At 48.0% G+C, this 13,651-nt stretch overlaps 1 protein-coding gene across 2 annotated transcripts; it reads right to left on the bottom strand.

Moving 5' to 3' along the window:
* Nucleotides 1-18: 18 nt before the first annotated feature.
* Nucleotides 19-13,052, bottom strand: LOC133381118 (zinc finger protein OZF-like). 2 transcript variants are annotated; one of them, XM_061619704.1, is made up of 4 exons: nucleotides 12,883-13,052; nucleotides 11,410-11,561; nucleotides 10,269-10,368; nucleotides 19-8,778 (listed from the first exon to the last, which is right to left on the bottom strand). In XM_061619704.1, exons 2-4 carry the CDS (start codon nucleotides 11,515-11,517, stop codon nucleotides 7,592-7,594), a joined length of 1,395 nt encoding a protein of 464 aa, XP_061475688.1. In that variant the 5' UTR covers nucleotides 11,518-11,561; nucleotides 12,883-13,052; the 3' UTR covers nucleotides 19-7,591. The 2 variants fall into 2 exon arrangements, with proteins under 2 accessions (XP_061475688.1, XP_061475687.1); XM_061619703.1 differs by having other exon boundaries at nucleotides 19-8,781.
* Between the last annotated feature and the right edge of the window lie 599 nt (nucleotides 13,053-13,651).

The raw sequence follows: 13,651 nt of genomic DNA on the forward strand, positions 1-13,651 counted from the left end.
GTCATAAGTAATCCTTATTCCCCCCCCCCCAGTCCATCAAAACTCAGCTGAAACAAGAGGATCTCGCATGGCGACAGAACACTGAAGAGACCAATTCTCACAGGGTACTTCCAGACTGTCGCCCTTTTGCAGGTGGGGTTCAATCACATACTGGCAAATTCAGGCTCTGCAATGAAAGTTGCTTGGGAGCTCTTGCTCAACAAAGCCGCTTCCCAAAAAGGTCAGCCCTTTTGCGATAAGGAACATGAGAGGGAAGTGCACTGGAAAATGTAAAATAACACTTGCTTTGACGCAAGGCAATCTAATCTCAATGCAAACAAGTTAGGATGAATTCTCATTAAAAAGCTTGACTGAAGTGCCTGCAGTTAAGTGGGAATAAGAACATAAGAGCTCTGCAGGATCAGGCCAATGGCCCATCTAGTCCAGTATCCTGTTCCCACAGTGGCCAACTGGATGATGGGAAGCCCACAAGCAGGATCTAAGTGCAACAGCACTATTGTCCCCACTTGTGGTTCCCAAAACACAGCAAACAGGCACTCTCCATTTTCCTTCCATTGTGTCGAGATTGTTTTGATCACCCTCCTTGCTCAACTTATGATTATTCTTAAAGTCCATCTGGCCCTGTTAGTCTGCCCCATCTGGAGCTTCAGCTTGTACCAGATTGTCAAAGATTGTCCTTTGTTAAGTTCAGACTTTGGAGGACCACCAAACCAGGCCTGCATAAACTTCATGCTAAATATTATTTTATAAAAATCTGCAGCAACTGAAGTCTTGCAAATCCTATGCTAAGAAAAGCTGGACCAGTATAATTTACGCAAATAGAGCACATGTTTGCATACTATTGCATCATTCATTCTGGTAATTATGGGAAGGGGCTGCACAGGTGAACAAAGCCCCAGAAACCCTGCTCAATGCTCCCCACTTCTGTTGTCTCATCAGGCATTGCCAAATTGCTTCATGTCTACCTTTGAAACCTTAAGGGCTAGTAACATTTTAAAAATAGAAGGAAGCTGGAAATTCTCAGGATGCTGAATTCAACCCCCCCTTCATACCAACAATCTGCAATTGTATGGTGTGGTTGCCTGGTATGCACAACTAGTGCTGCTCTGGCCTCAGGCAGCAAAATAACCCAGCCTGGCCCTAAGAAAATATTTTCAGCAACTAAAAAGGTGCCCACAAGCACCCTCTTGCAGTAGGGAATGACTTTTCCTAAAATGGTGCCCTGGTACAACATCCACGTTTTGGTGCTCAGATGAAAGAGGAAAGGACTCTTTTACCTCCAAGAGATATGCACAAGAAGGAATTTCAGCAGGTGTCACTTGCATGACAATTGCTACACTTACTGAAACTGGGGTAGAACATCTGCTTTGCATGCAAAAGATCCAGAGTTCAATCCTCAAGATCTCCTGGTAGGGTTGAGAAAGATCCTTGTCTCAGACTCTGGAGGGCCACTGTCTATACTAGGTGTGAGGAACCTTTGGCTCTCCAGATGTTGCTGAACTGCAACTCCCATCATCCCCAGCCATTGGCCATACTTGCTATGGCTGCTGGGAGCTGTAGTTCAGCAACATTTGGAGAGCCCAAAGTTTCCCACACCTGATCTATGCTATGGGTAGGAGAACCTGGTGGCCTCCATGTGTAGTTGGACTCCAACTCCCGCCAGCTCTGACCATTGGTCACACCGGCTGGGGCTGATGGGAGATGCTGTCCAGCAAGATCTGGAAGACCAAAGGTTCCCCCATTCCCTGGTATTGACAATAATGCTAAACTGGACCAAACTCAGTACAAGACAACTCCCTGCATCCTTACAAAACACTGCTGCCGACATCGTTTTGGTGCTCCCTCCCTCGCTATGGAGGTTTGCCCTCTTCTGCAAACAGAGGCAGAAGAATCTTGTTTTCCTGGGAAGGGTGAATGACCAATTTTTGTAACAACAACAAGAAAACCCAATCTGCATCTCGGAAGACAGCCTCTCTACAAAAAGAAAACCACTTAGCTGAAAGACTTCTTGCTGGCCGCAGATGCACAAGAGGAATTATTTGGACACATTCCCAGAAGAAGAGTGTTTGGAATACCTTCCCCAAGGACTGAAGATTAATTGGGACATATTTGAAAAAGTCTTAATGGTCAAAAAGGATCTATAAACAGTTGTCTGACAGCATTATGGTCTATTGTCCTGTGCACTGACCTTTTCCAGATGTTTTTCTGCTGCAATACATTACTAGTCTTACTGTTGATTGCATCTGATATGCAGGGAATCCTGCTGCATATTGTACCGACTTGGTATATGGCGGCTTCCCATAGCACTGGACTCAATGGACCAATCATCTGATTTGATATAAGATAGCTGCACTGGGGGGGAGGGGCTGCACCTCCGTGGTAGAGCACATTCTTGCATGCAACATGTTCAGACATAATTCTTGGCATCTCTGCTTGAAATGGGTGGGGAACTTATTTCCATATTCCCTCCTGGGCAACCTTCTGAGGGCCATGTGCCAGTAGTGGGCAGGGCCAGATGCAAAAGTAGGTGGATCAATGAATGCAAATTTTGCCTTTGTACAGTAGACTAGTTTCTACAGACACACACACAGCTCATCTGTCCCCTCCATCCAGGCAGATGAGGCATGATCACAGTTCAACTGTTCCAAATAGTTGGGGTGCAAAGCATGGCCAATAAGGGGTGAGGCCTGGGGAGAGCTCCATGGGTCAACTAGAGAGGCTTGATGGCCGCATTCGCACCCCAGGCCTGAGGCTCCCCACCCACGGTTGAAAAGGGCCTCCCGGTTTTCAAGGCTAGCAAAGCCCCCCTGTGCCATTTGACCCTTGCGGGACTGCAGCCAATCAGAGTTGGCAATTCTGGCCTCGATGGCCCAGTGGTCTGACTCTGTACAAAGCAGCTTTATACGTTTTGCAATGCAAAACAATCCCCAGTTCAAAGAATCTCAGCTTTCAAGGCAGGAAAGACCCCTCTCTCTGCCTGAGCCTACAGAGAGCTGCTCTCAGCCACACTAGACAAGACTGGGCTCCAGGGGCATTGCTAGGGAATTAAAACACGAGTACAGGCTCATGACCAAAAAAGCCCACAACTTCTTAAAAAAGGACAGAAGGGACAGGAGATCTGCGGATTCCCCCCAAACCTGCACCTCTACAGGGCTCAAGGGATCGATTATCTAAGCGGTTGTGAAACAGCTTCCTATGAAAAGGGAGAATAAAAGTTGAAGTGATATATGGAAAGAGGCATGACAAATACATTTTTAAAATATGCAACACACACACTTTTCCCTTGAGGAGATGGAACAAGAGGTAGCATGTTTTACAAATGGCGCAGAAAGAAAATCCAGGTTAAAGACACACATTAAATATACTTGGTGCCCTCCAGGCGTTTTAGATCACAACTCCCATAAGCCCCAATGGGAGTTATGGTCCAAAGGACCCCAGGTTGGCAAAGGCTGTCCTAGCCAATATGAACATAAAACGTTACATATCTTTTTTTAAGGAGAAGTATGTTCAGGGAATTGCATTTCACTCAAATTCCCAGCTTTTGGAATGAGAACTGTTAATCCCATGAATGTGGGAAGATAGGAAAATAGGAAGCAGCCTTGAACTGAGTCAGACTCAGTGGTCCATCTAGCTCAGCATTGTCTACACTGACGGCAGCAGCTCCCTAGGGGTTCAGACAGGAAGTCCTACCTGGAGATGCAGGGGATTGAACCTTGGACCTTCTGCATGCAAGGCAGATGCTCTGCCACTGAGCTATGGCCCTTCCTTTATGCTTTGTACAGATGCACTGTATAGAGATGCGCTGTAGGTTATGAAATGCAAGAAGGAACTCAAAACGTCTGTTTATCTGCAGGCTGGCCATCCCGTGTGGATTTTCTAACCCAGGGGAGGGAACCTGTTGCCAGCCTGAAGTTGCTGGACTCCAGCTCCCATCTGCCTCAGCCAGTGCGGCCAATGGCAAGGGATGATGGGAGCTGTAGTACAACATTTGGAGGGCCACAGGTTCCCCATCTTTGCAGCAAACCACTGTGTGCCACAAACCAAGAAGGGAGTTACCCTGAGCGATAAGGGAATGTGTGAGACTGAGACCAAACCATGGTTTAGCATTGCACTGTGGGAAAAGTGGATCATTTCCCCCACCTCCCTCTTTCACAGCACTAGAATTCTGGATTGCCCAATGAAACTGATTGGCAGGAGATTCTGGACAGACGAAAGGTCTTCTTCACATACGCAATGCAAAATTCAATCTATGGAACTCACGGCCGCGTGATGCAATGACTAGCTTAAGGTTTTTTTTAAAAAATGGGGATTAGGCCAAGTGGGAAAAGGGGGTGCAATGGACCTTCGTACATTCACTTGGACAGAATGGAAAGGAGGGCAAAGTGAATACACCCAGTGGAGGCTGAGCCATGAGGGCAAATAGGGCACTGCCCCACCAACCTCAGTCTGCCCTCAGCCACCCTCCACCCACCTGCCTTCTTACTTACAACCAGCTCAGCGGAGAGGAGGATGGGGCCAACGCTAGAATTAGTTGGCCTGCCTGTCCCAGGCTCCGGTTCCATCTACTGTTGGCTCTCCTGTCTTCCGCCCCACAGTCCCAATAGTGCTTTATAAGATTGATATGGAGTGTGGGCAAAGGGACTGTAACTGGGAAAGCCCTGGAGAAACACAAATGCACACATGCATAACCTTAATTCTCAGCCCGTGAACCCAAGGATCTAGGTTGGGAGAGCAGGCCTGTTTTCCTCCTTCAGGGATTCCCCACTGGGAAAAAATTTCTAACGCCCTACAGCACGGAAGGGGAACCTGTGGCCCTCCAGATTTTATTTTGCTGGACTCCAAACACCCATCATCCCCGATCATGGGGCATGCTGGATAGAGCTGATGGGAGCTGAAGTCCAACATCTGGAGGGCACCAGGTTCCCCTGCCTGAGTGATCTAATTCCTTTTGCACTAGGATTTAGTAAACAAAAGCTAAAAACTCTGAAAGCTGCCAAGCTTGCCTAATAAATTGCCTCTGAAGTTGGCACCCCTTCATTGTTACTAATAAACTTATGAAATGGGAAATAATATACCGGAAAATGTCCCACCCCACATTGCTGCTTAAATCTGGCTTCCAGATTTTGAAGGGTCCTTGGGCAAGACACCCTCTGTGCCCCCACCTCCAGTAGCAGAGCATCTGCTTTGCATGCAGATTTCAATTCTCAGCATCTCCATTCGGGCTGAGAATGTCCCCTGCCTCAAATCCTGGACGGCTGCTGCCAGTCAGTGTGGGCAATACTGTGCTAGGTGGGCCAATGGTCTGACTCAGTACAAAGCACCTTCCTATGTTATCACCAGCTGTAGCTACTCCTCTTCCTCATCATGGCTTCCACTTGCTCACCTGGCAGGCAGAGAGCCAATGAGCAAGCAGACAGTGGCATCTCCTGTTCCTCCATCTCACCACTACTGTTGGCTGGGCCAAAGTTAGAGGTGAACAAGCAAACAGCCTTCAGTGGTGAAAAGGAGGTCTAGGGGCTCTAATCAGTGGGTCCCCTTTCTGGGTGTGGAACACTGGCAGGTGCCCAGCCAAGCCAACCCTCAACACCACCCCTGCTTAATAACCTGCCTGACATGCAGCAGGGCAGGGGGATAACACAGTTCATAGGAATGCTGGAAGACCATTGGCCCATCTGGCTCAGTGTTGTCTTCTACACTGCCTAGAATGGGGCTCTCCAGGGTTTCAGGGAGAGGACATTCCCAGCCCTACCCAGAGATGCTGCCAGGGACTGGATCTGGGACCTTCAGCATACAAAACAGATGCTCTACCCACCGAGTTATGGCCCCTCCCCTTAATGGAGAAATACACAGTTCTAAAGAGAACACTGCCCATTTGGAAAAAGAGAATGCGTTCCGTGGCTCAGTTTCACCATTTCTTCTCACCAGGCCATGGAAAAATAAAATAATACAGAGATGGGTCACTTTCTTTTCAGACGTTTCGCGACTTCTTGTCCCTTGGGACGCCGACATCGCTAACCAGTAAAGGTCACTTTACCCCAGGACTGGAGGACCTGTGGCCCACCTGCTGTTGCTAGATTACAACTCACATCACCCCTAACTATTGGCCTTACTGGCTAGGGCTCATGGGAGTTGGGAGTTCTGCAACATCTGCAGGGCCGCAGGTTCCCCCGGCCTGCTTTCCAGAGGAAATCCCCGCTTTCTGTGAGCCCAGCAAACTCCGAGCTAGGGCTGTGTAAACTGGCTCACAAGTTAAAAAGGTATTGGGCAAAGAGCTGCAAGAGAATACCCTGCAGCCTTTCCCAACCTGGGGCCCGCCAGATGTTTCGGACTGCAACTTCCGTCAGCCAGCACTGCCGGGAAAGGCTGCGGCGTACAAAGGCTCTAGGCCAAAAGCCTTGGGTTTGAGGCCTATCGAGGGGGTGTGTTTATTCATTGCAGGGGCAGGGAACCTCTTTCACCTTGAGGGGCTACACTGCCTTTGAGGCAATCTTCTGGAGGCCACATGGCAGCACTGGGCAGAGTCAGAGCCAAAAGGAAGCTGAGCAATGAACGTAATTTTTACCTTTGTGCAGTAGGCTAGTTTCTACACACACTCACACCCCCCTCTCGATCCTTCCTCCAGGCAAGCAAGCGTCGTGGCCAGAGTTCAAGGACACTCTGCCAGCCAGAGAAAAAGACTCGAGAGGATGAAGTAGGCCAGCGAGGGGTGCAGCCTGGGGAGAGGGAGTGTGGCGTGGGGAGAACTGTGAGGTCCAGACAGAAAGGTTTGGAGGACTGCTGGGCATAGGGTCCCCCCCCCCCGCTATATTGGCAACAAGAAGAGTTAGCATTGTGAGGTTTTGTTTCCCCTTCAACAGAGGAGGGCTTTAGTAGATGAGATCGCTGTTGTGTTATCACAGGGGAGACCTTTACAAGTGAGCTTAAAACTCTCCATCTACCCTCATGTCTACATTGGTCCTGATGCTCAAATCTCTCTCTCCCTACCCCTCCCATCCACTTCTTCAAGCAGAACTATGGTTTGGATGTTTTCCACACTCCGTATGCTGCCTCAGAAAACAGTATCTTAAGAAATTTGGGACTGATAAGGATTGTGGCCAGTGAGAAAAGGAGGTATATATATTCATATAGGTGTAGTTGAATTTCTCCACACTCGTTATTCAAACATGTTGGATCAAGATCATCACTAGGCTAGGGTTTAAACATAATGTTAAGAGCTGGGGGCAAAGGGCTACGTGTCCTGACAGCGATTCCTACCTGTTCTACAATTCTACCACTGTTTCTAGCAACTATACCAGATTCTCTGGAAATTACACCATGGAAAGTTATGGATGGAAAATTCCAGGTTAAACTGGGCAGGGGATATGTTGCTTTCTCCAGCACAGATTCTCTGAGTACTAATAATGCGTGACCAGATGCTGAAGCTGCTCCTGCAATTAGGGTTTCTTTTCTCTCTTTCTCTCCTTTAGCTCTCCCCCAAACATGTCACATTTATGGACACGAAGCAAGGAATGTGATTTCCAGTGTCTGAGCATTTGCCACAATGGCCCTCCTGCATGGATTCTCTGATGCCCAAAGATGGGAGTTTTCGTACTCAGGCTGCACATTTGTAAGTTTTCACCCTCGTGTGGATTCTCTCATGCTTAATAAGGTTTGACCGCCAGCTGAAACATTTCCCACAGTAGGAGCATTTATATGGCTTCTCTCCTGTGTGGATTTGCTGGTGCTGGAGGAGATCGGAGCCCCGGCCAAAACATTTCCCACACTCGGAGCATTTATATGGCTTCCCTCTTTTAAGGATTCTTTGATGTCGGAGAAGGTCAGAGCGGTGCCCAAAGCTCTTCCCACAGTCTGAGCATTTGTACGGTTTCTCTCCTGTGTGGGTGCGCTCATGCGCAAGAAGTCCTGAGCTCTGGCTAAAACTCTTCCCGCACTCTGCACACGTGTATGGTTTTTCCCCTGTGTGGGTTCTCAAATGTCTAACAAGAGCCGTGCGCTCACAGAAGCTTTTCCCACACTCGGTGCATCGGTACGGCTTCTCTCCTGTATGGGTCCTCTCATGGGCCAAAAGGCCTGAACTCTGGCTGAAACTCTTCCCACACTCTGTGCATTTATATGGCTTCTCTCCTGTGTGGGTCCTTTCATGTGCTGAAAGGCCCGACCTCCGATGGAAGTTCTTCCCGCAGTCTGGGCAAGTGAATGGTTTCTCCCCAGTGTGGGACCTCTCATGGGCCACGAGGGCCGAACTCTGGCTGAAACATTTCCCGCACTCCCCACATTTGTACGGCTTCTCCCCTGTGTGAATCCTCTCGTGCGTGGTGAGGTGTGACTTCCGACTGAAGCTCTTGCCGCACTCCAGGCAGTCATAGGGCTTCTCCCCTGTGTGAGTCCTCTCGTGCGCAATGAGGTGCGACTTCCGGCTGAAGCTCTTGCCACACTCTGGGCAGCCGTATGGTTTCTCTCCAGTGTGCAGCCTCCGGTGCCTGTATAAGCTTGAGCTCTGCTTGAAGGTTTTCCCACAGTCCATGCACATCTTCAGTCCTCCGTAGTTGTAAATCCTCGCCCGGATCCTAGGCTCTTTCAGATCCCAGCGGCCTTGGTCATAAGGAGGGATAGGGACGTCCTTTCGTTTTTCATGCCTGTTGGCACCCTGGCGACTTCCAGACGCCTCCCCCATCTCACGGATGTCCCAAGTGTCTCCACCCAGGGACACCCCGTCTGGCTCAGAATCTTCCAGCTGAAGGTTGTCCTCTTCCTCATTCTCAGTTGCCTGCCCATCACCTGCTGAGAAAAACGGAATACCTTGACGTGATGAACCCAACACTTAAGAGAATTAAATGACAAAAGAACCCCTCCAAGAAGAACAGAGCTTTGTGGCACCGTAACGATGTAGCAATGTATTATGGCATAAAACAGAGGATAGCTAGCACAAGAACATCAGAACAGCCTGCTGGATCAGGCCAGTGGCCCATCTGGTCCAGCATCCTGTTCTCACAGTGGCCAACCAGGTGCCCATGGGAAGCCCGCAAGCAAGACCCCAGGGAAAGAGCACTCTCCCCAGTTGCTGGATACCACAGGCCAACATGGTGCCCTCCAGATGTTGTTGGACTCAAACTCCCATCAGCCCTAGCCAGCATGGCCAATGGCCAGGGATGATGGGAGCCACAGTCCAGCAACACTTGGAAGAGCTGTACAAAACTTTGCATGGTGTGAAGAAAGTAAATGGAGAAAAGTTTTTCTCTCTCTCTTCTTTTAGAAGCTGGTCTTCTTATGTACCGACCACGTGGGCTTCAGCTTTCACTTAAAAAAAAAAGTTTCTACCCCTTATGTCTGCAAGGACATACTTGAGAATACGTGGGCAATAGGTAGATTTCGCAGGTTGTGGACTGCGATTTCGTGTCCTGAATACCTCTTTGCCTCTTCTAATAACAAACAAAACCAGCATAAAAGTTATGCAAAACAGTAAAACGCTGCAGGAATATGAAGATCAAAAGAAATAATACAAGGTCTCGTTAGCAGAGTTCGGAGTGTAGTATACAGAACTCTAGCAGGAGCATCTCTAAACACGTGCAGAGCGCTCTCCTCTACCTCTATATCTAGAAGGCAGGAATGGGGACCCTCAGACTCGGGAGCCAAAAGCAGCCCTCCGGACTCTTTCTGACCCTTAGAACTCTCACTAGGCCACGCTTCCTCTCCCCAGGCTACTTCCCTCACCGTCGCTGGTCTGTGTCCACCTCAAGTGGTTTGGCCTAGATGGAATGTGCCCTTCAACTATGGCAACACGTCTGGTTGCCTGGATAGAGAAGTGTGTGTAGCAGGGTGGAGCACAGAAGTAGCTGGGATGTAGCCGGCTATACAAAAGGTAAGAGTCACATTCATTGGTCCACCCACTTTTGCCTCAAGCCCTGCCCACCACTGGTACGTGTCCCCCGGAAAGTTCCTCAGGAGGAACTGAACAAGGCTGGGCTGGAAAAGGCTCCCTACTCCTGTCCTAAGGCACACTGTGGAACTTCTAGGAACATGGGAAGTGGCCTTATACTGAGTGAGACCAGTGCTCCATCTAGCTCAGTATTTTCTACACTGGTTGGCAGCAGCTCTCCAGGGTTTCAGGCAGAGGTCTCTCCGAGCAATAGCTGGAGGTGCCAGGGATTGAAGCAGGGACCGCCTGCATGCAAGGCAGATGTGTTACCGGTGAGCTACGGCCCTCCCCCAGAAATAGGTTATCATCTCTCTTTTTAAAAATTAAGTGCCCAGGGCAGACAAATCCTTACCGAGGGAGACCACATCCTCGTCTTCCTCCTGCTTAAAACTCTGTTCCTGTTCAGTGTCTGATGGAAGCAGCTCAGTATCCGAAAAGTTTGTTACTACTGCCTGCGGTTAAAAGTTAAGAGACACAAAGTCAGAAAGCAGCAACATGGCTGGGGGATAGGAATAGGAATGCTTTTTTTTTTTTAAGCTAACTTTTTTTATAAAACATGGGTAATGGTGACCCCAAAGGTAATACTTCTCGAATCTAATGCTATCGCAGTATGTACTCAAATACAAAACTGAAAAATTGGTCCCTGTTTTTCAGTGGAAACTCAAGCAGCTACTACTCATGGGTAAAAGGAACCTCCAGCTTCAGAGGCAGAATGGCAACCACAAAAGCAGGCTGCTGCTCTGAAACCCTGCTTGGGGGCTTCTCAGAGGCATCTGGTTGGCTACTGCAGAGAACTGGATGCTGGGCTGCACAGAACTTTGCTCTGATCCAACAAGGCTCTTTTCATGTGGAAACAGAGACAGAGTTCTTCTGTCACACTTCAGATATTCATTAATCCATTCCAGCTATTTCCAATTCTTTAGCACTGAGATCCCCAATGAGTCCACGGGCACTACAGAATCCTTCAACACCCCCCGGCACCAGCTAAGACCCTCTTGTCCCTGCCCATTTTTAAATGTTACTTTTTAAAAACAGATTTTTTTGGATTTTTTTTTGGTTGCAGGGAGATTATTATTATTATTTATTGCATTTATATCCCACCTTCTCTCCAAGGAGGTCAAGGTGCCATACAAACATGGTTCTCCCCCTCCTCATTTAATCCCCACAACAACCCTGTGAGGTAGGCTGAGTGGTAGTGGCTGGCCCAAGTGACTGGGTGAGTGGTAGTGACTGGCCCAAGGTCACCCAGTGAGCTTCATGGTTACATGGGATTCAACCCTGGTCTTCCAGGTCCTAGTCTGACACTCTAACCACTATACAATACTGGCTCTCAGAGAAGCCTGAGAAATAAATCATTTTAACCTGGCAGCTAAGAAGCAACAGCGCAGATGTACAGCATGCTTCCTAGTGAGTGAATCCCACAGTGGGGATGTCACCCCTCTTACAGCGCACACCCAGGAACCGTCCTGATTACCAGAATATGCCCATCTCACCTGCGGCCCCCATCTCTCGTTCTCCCTCTGTCTCAGCAAGAAATCTTCCGCCAAAGCTACGACCTGAGCGCAGATCTCTGGGCCATGATCCTGAACCCAGTTCTCCATTTCCCAGGTGAGAGAAATCGCTGTGGTCTTACTTAGAAAAGGTTCTGAAACGAGCAAACGTTTATTTATTTCAAATATTTCTCAGCTGCCCTTTGTCAGAGGTATCGCTGTACAAAAGCACAAATAAAATTCATGCAGCATATGAATATGATATAAAGGTGTTTTTAGGATGACTCTGTAGTGTTTTTATGACCTCTTTTCTATTTTTTTGTACCTGCATATATTGTTGCACACTGTCTTGGTATTTTATATGAGTGGGCGATTTATAAATATTTACTCAAAAACAAATACATACGTATAGATCAGGATGGGGAATCCGTGGCCCTCCAGGTGCTGTTGAGCTACAACTCCCATAATCCCTGACCGCTGACTTTGCTAGCTGGGGCTGATGGGAATTGGGAGTCCAGCAACATATGCAGGAGGACCCCAGGCTCCCCACACCCCCTCACTACAGTCTCCAGAGCAAGCTGCTTGTAGAAGCATAGGAGCAAGGCCATGAAAAATAAGTTGGCAATCCTACATGTAAATATGTTACATCAATAAAGAACACACTTTTTTTTTTTTACACAAAGGTGAGATAGGATTCACTGTTGTTTTCTTACAAAGCTGAACAAAAACTAAGGATTGTTTCCAATGTCAGCTCTACCGCCAGTAGACCCATTGGAGTCTCTATTGGGGAAGGGCCGTACCTTAGTGGTAGAGTATCTGTGACAGAACCCAATCTGGAACCATGGAGAGCTGCTGCTGGTCAGTGCAGACAATACTGAGCTACATGGACCTATGGATCTGACTCACTATAAGGCAGCTTCCTATGTCCCTATTGAAATTAATGGGCAAGGCTAGCTTAGGCCCATTTAATTTGAGAGGATCTCCTCAGAGAAGACCTTAGCCTTTGGCTAAGCCTTTGGGTTGTATTCAACTAAGTTCTACTCAGACTAAACCCACAGAAATTAATGAACGTGGCTAAGTTAGGCCCTTCAATTCCAATAGGTCTACTCTGAGTAAAACTTAACTGAATACCACCCAGCATTTCCACTTGAAAAGGATGTAGAAATCCCTGAACGATTTCTTTGTTTTTTCCATCCTATAACACCCTGAGTTTGGGCTTTATTTTGTTTCAGAGTGGGGGATCCCCCTCCCTCAACAACTTATTTTGCATCCGGGCAGGAAGAAAGAGATCACCTGGCAGATCGATCACTCACTCACCTTCGCCATCTGGCTTGCCCGGGCCAGGATGCGGTTGGCCGTTTCCTCTTTGCATTCCTGCGTCTCCCTTGCTGGTACCATTTCAATCCCTTCCCTGCAAGGAAGGCTTTTACTTCAGCCAAACCGCCTCTTTCCAACCCTCATCCTCCATAAACTCACCTCTTTCAGTCCTAGCAGCAGCCTTTTGCGATGCAACGTCCCTTGCAACGAATCTCTGCAACCCAAATTGCCCAAAGGCTAGGAATATTTGTACGATTAAAAAAAGCGGGGAGGGGGAGGGGAAAGGAAGCTCCACAAATCAGCCAGTTTCCTCTCAGGTACAGGAAAGGGGCCTTGGCAATTCGCAGCTTCCTTCTCAAATGTCGGGACCTCTCTGTGAAAAACACAGCTCTGTTGATTTAACCCTTGGGATATCTTTCTCAAAGCAGGAGGTTATGCCAGGGACAAAGTGCTTCAGATCTCCAATGCAAAAATAACAAAAAAAACAAAAGACCTTTCCCTGCAGTGACACCTCATTCTGCACCACATCGCTCATGAAAGGCTGCAGAAAGGAGTTAAACAGGTGCAGCTTCAATTTTTTAAAAAGTCCATTTAGCAACCCGTAACACAAAAACTCAACTGTTAACATTCTTGCAATCAATATTTTGGACTTCCTGCAAAGACCAAATTGCACAAATTTCACATATTGCACAAACATCATGCAAAGCAAAACCAGCAGAGATACCGTACTATTCCCTTGAAGAGGGGGCATACAATCACATTAGGGTAGCCAGGTTCATGGCCTGAGACTGTATCTTTAGAAGAGAGTTGCTACAAGCTACTGAGACTGAATCTGTCCAAATTTTGACAAATTTTTGACAAGAAATATGGAAAACTAAACAGTGGCCCACAGACTGGAAGCGTTCAATATATATCCCAATGCCAAAGA

This window comes from Rhineura floridana, chromosome 3 (genome assembly GCF_030035675.1).
Source record: "Rhineura floridana isolate rRhiFlo1 chromosome 3, rRhiFlo1.hap2, whole genome shotgun sequence".
Taxonomy (NCBI): Eukaryota; Metazoa; Chordata; class Lepidosauria; order Squamata; family Rhineuridae; genus Rhineura; species Rhineura floridana.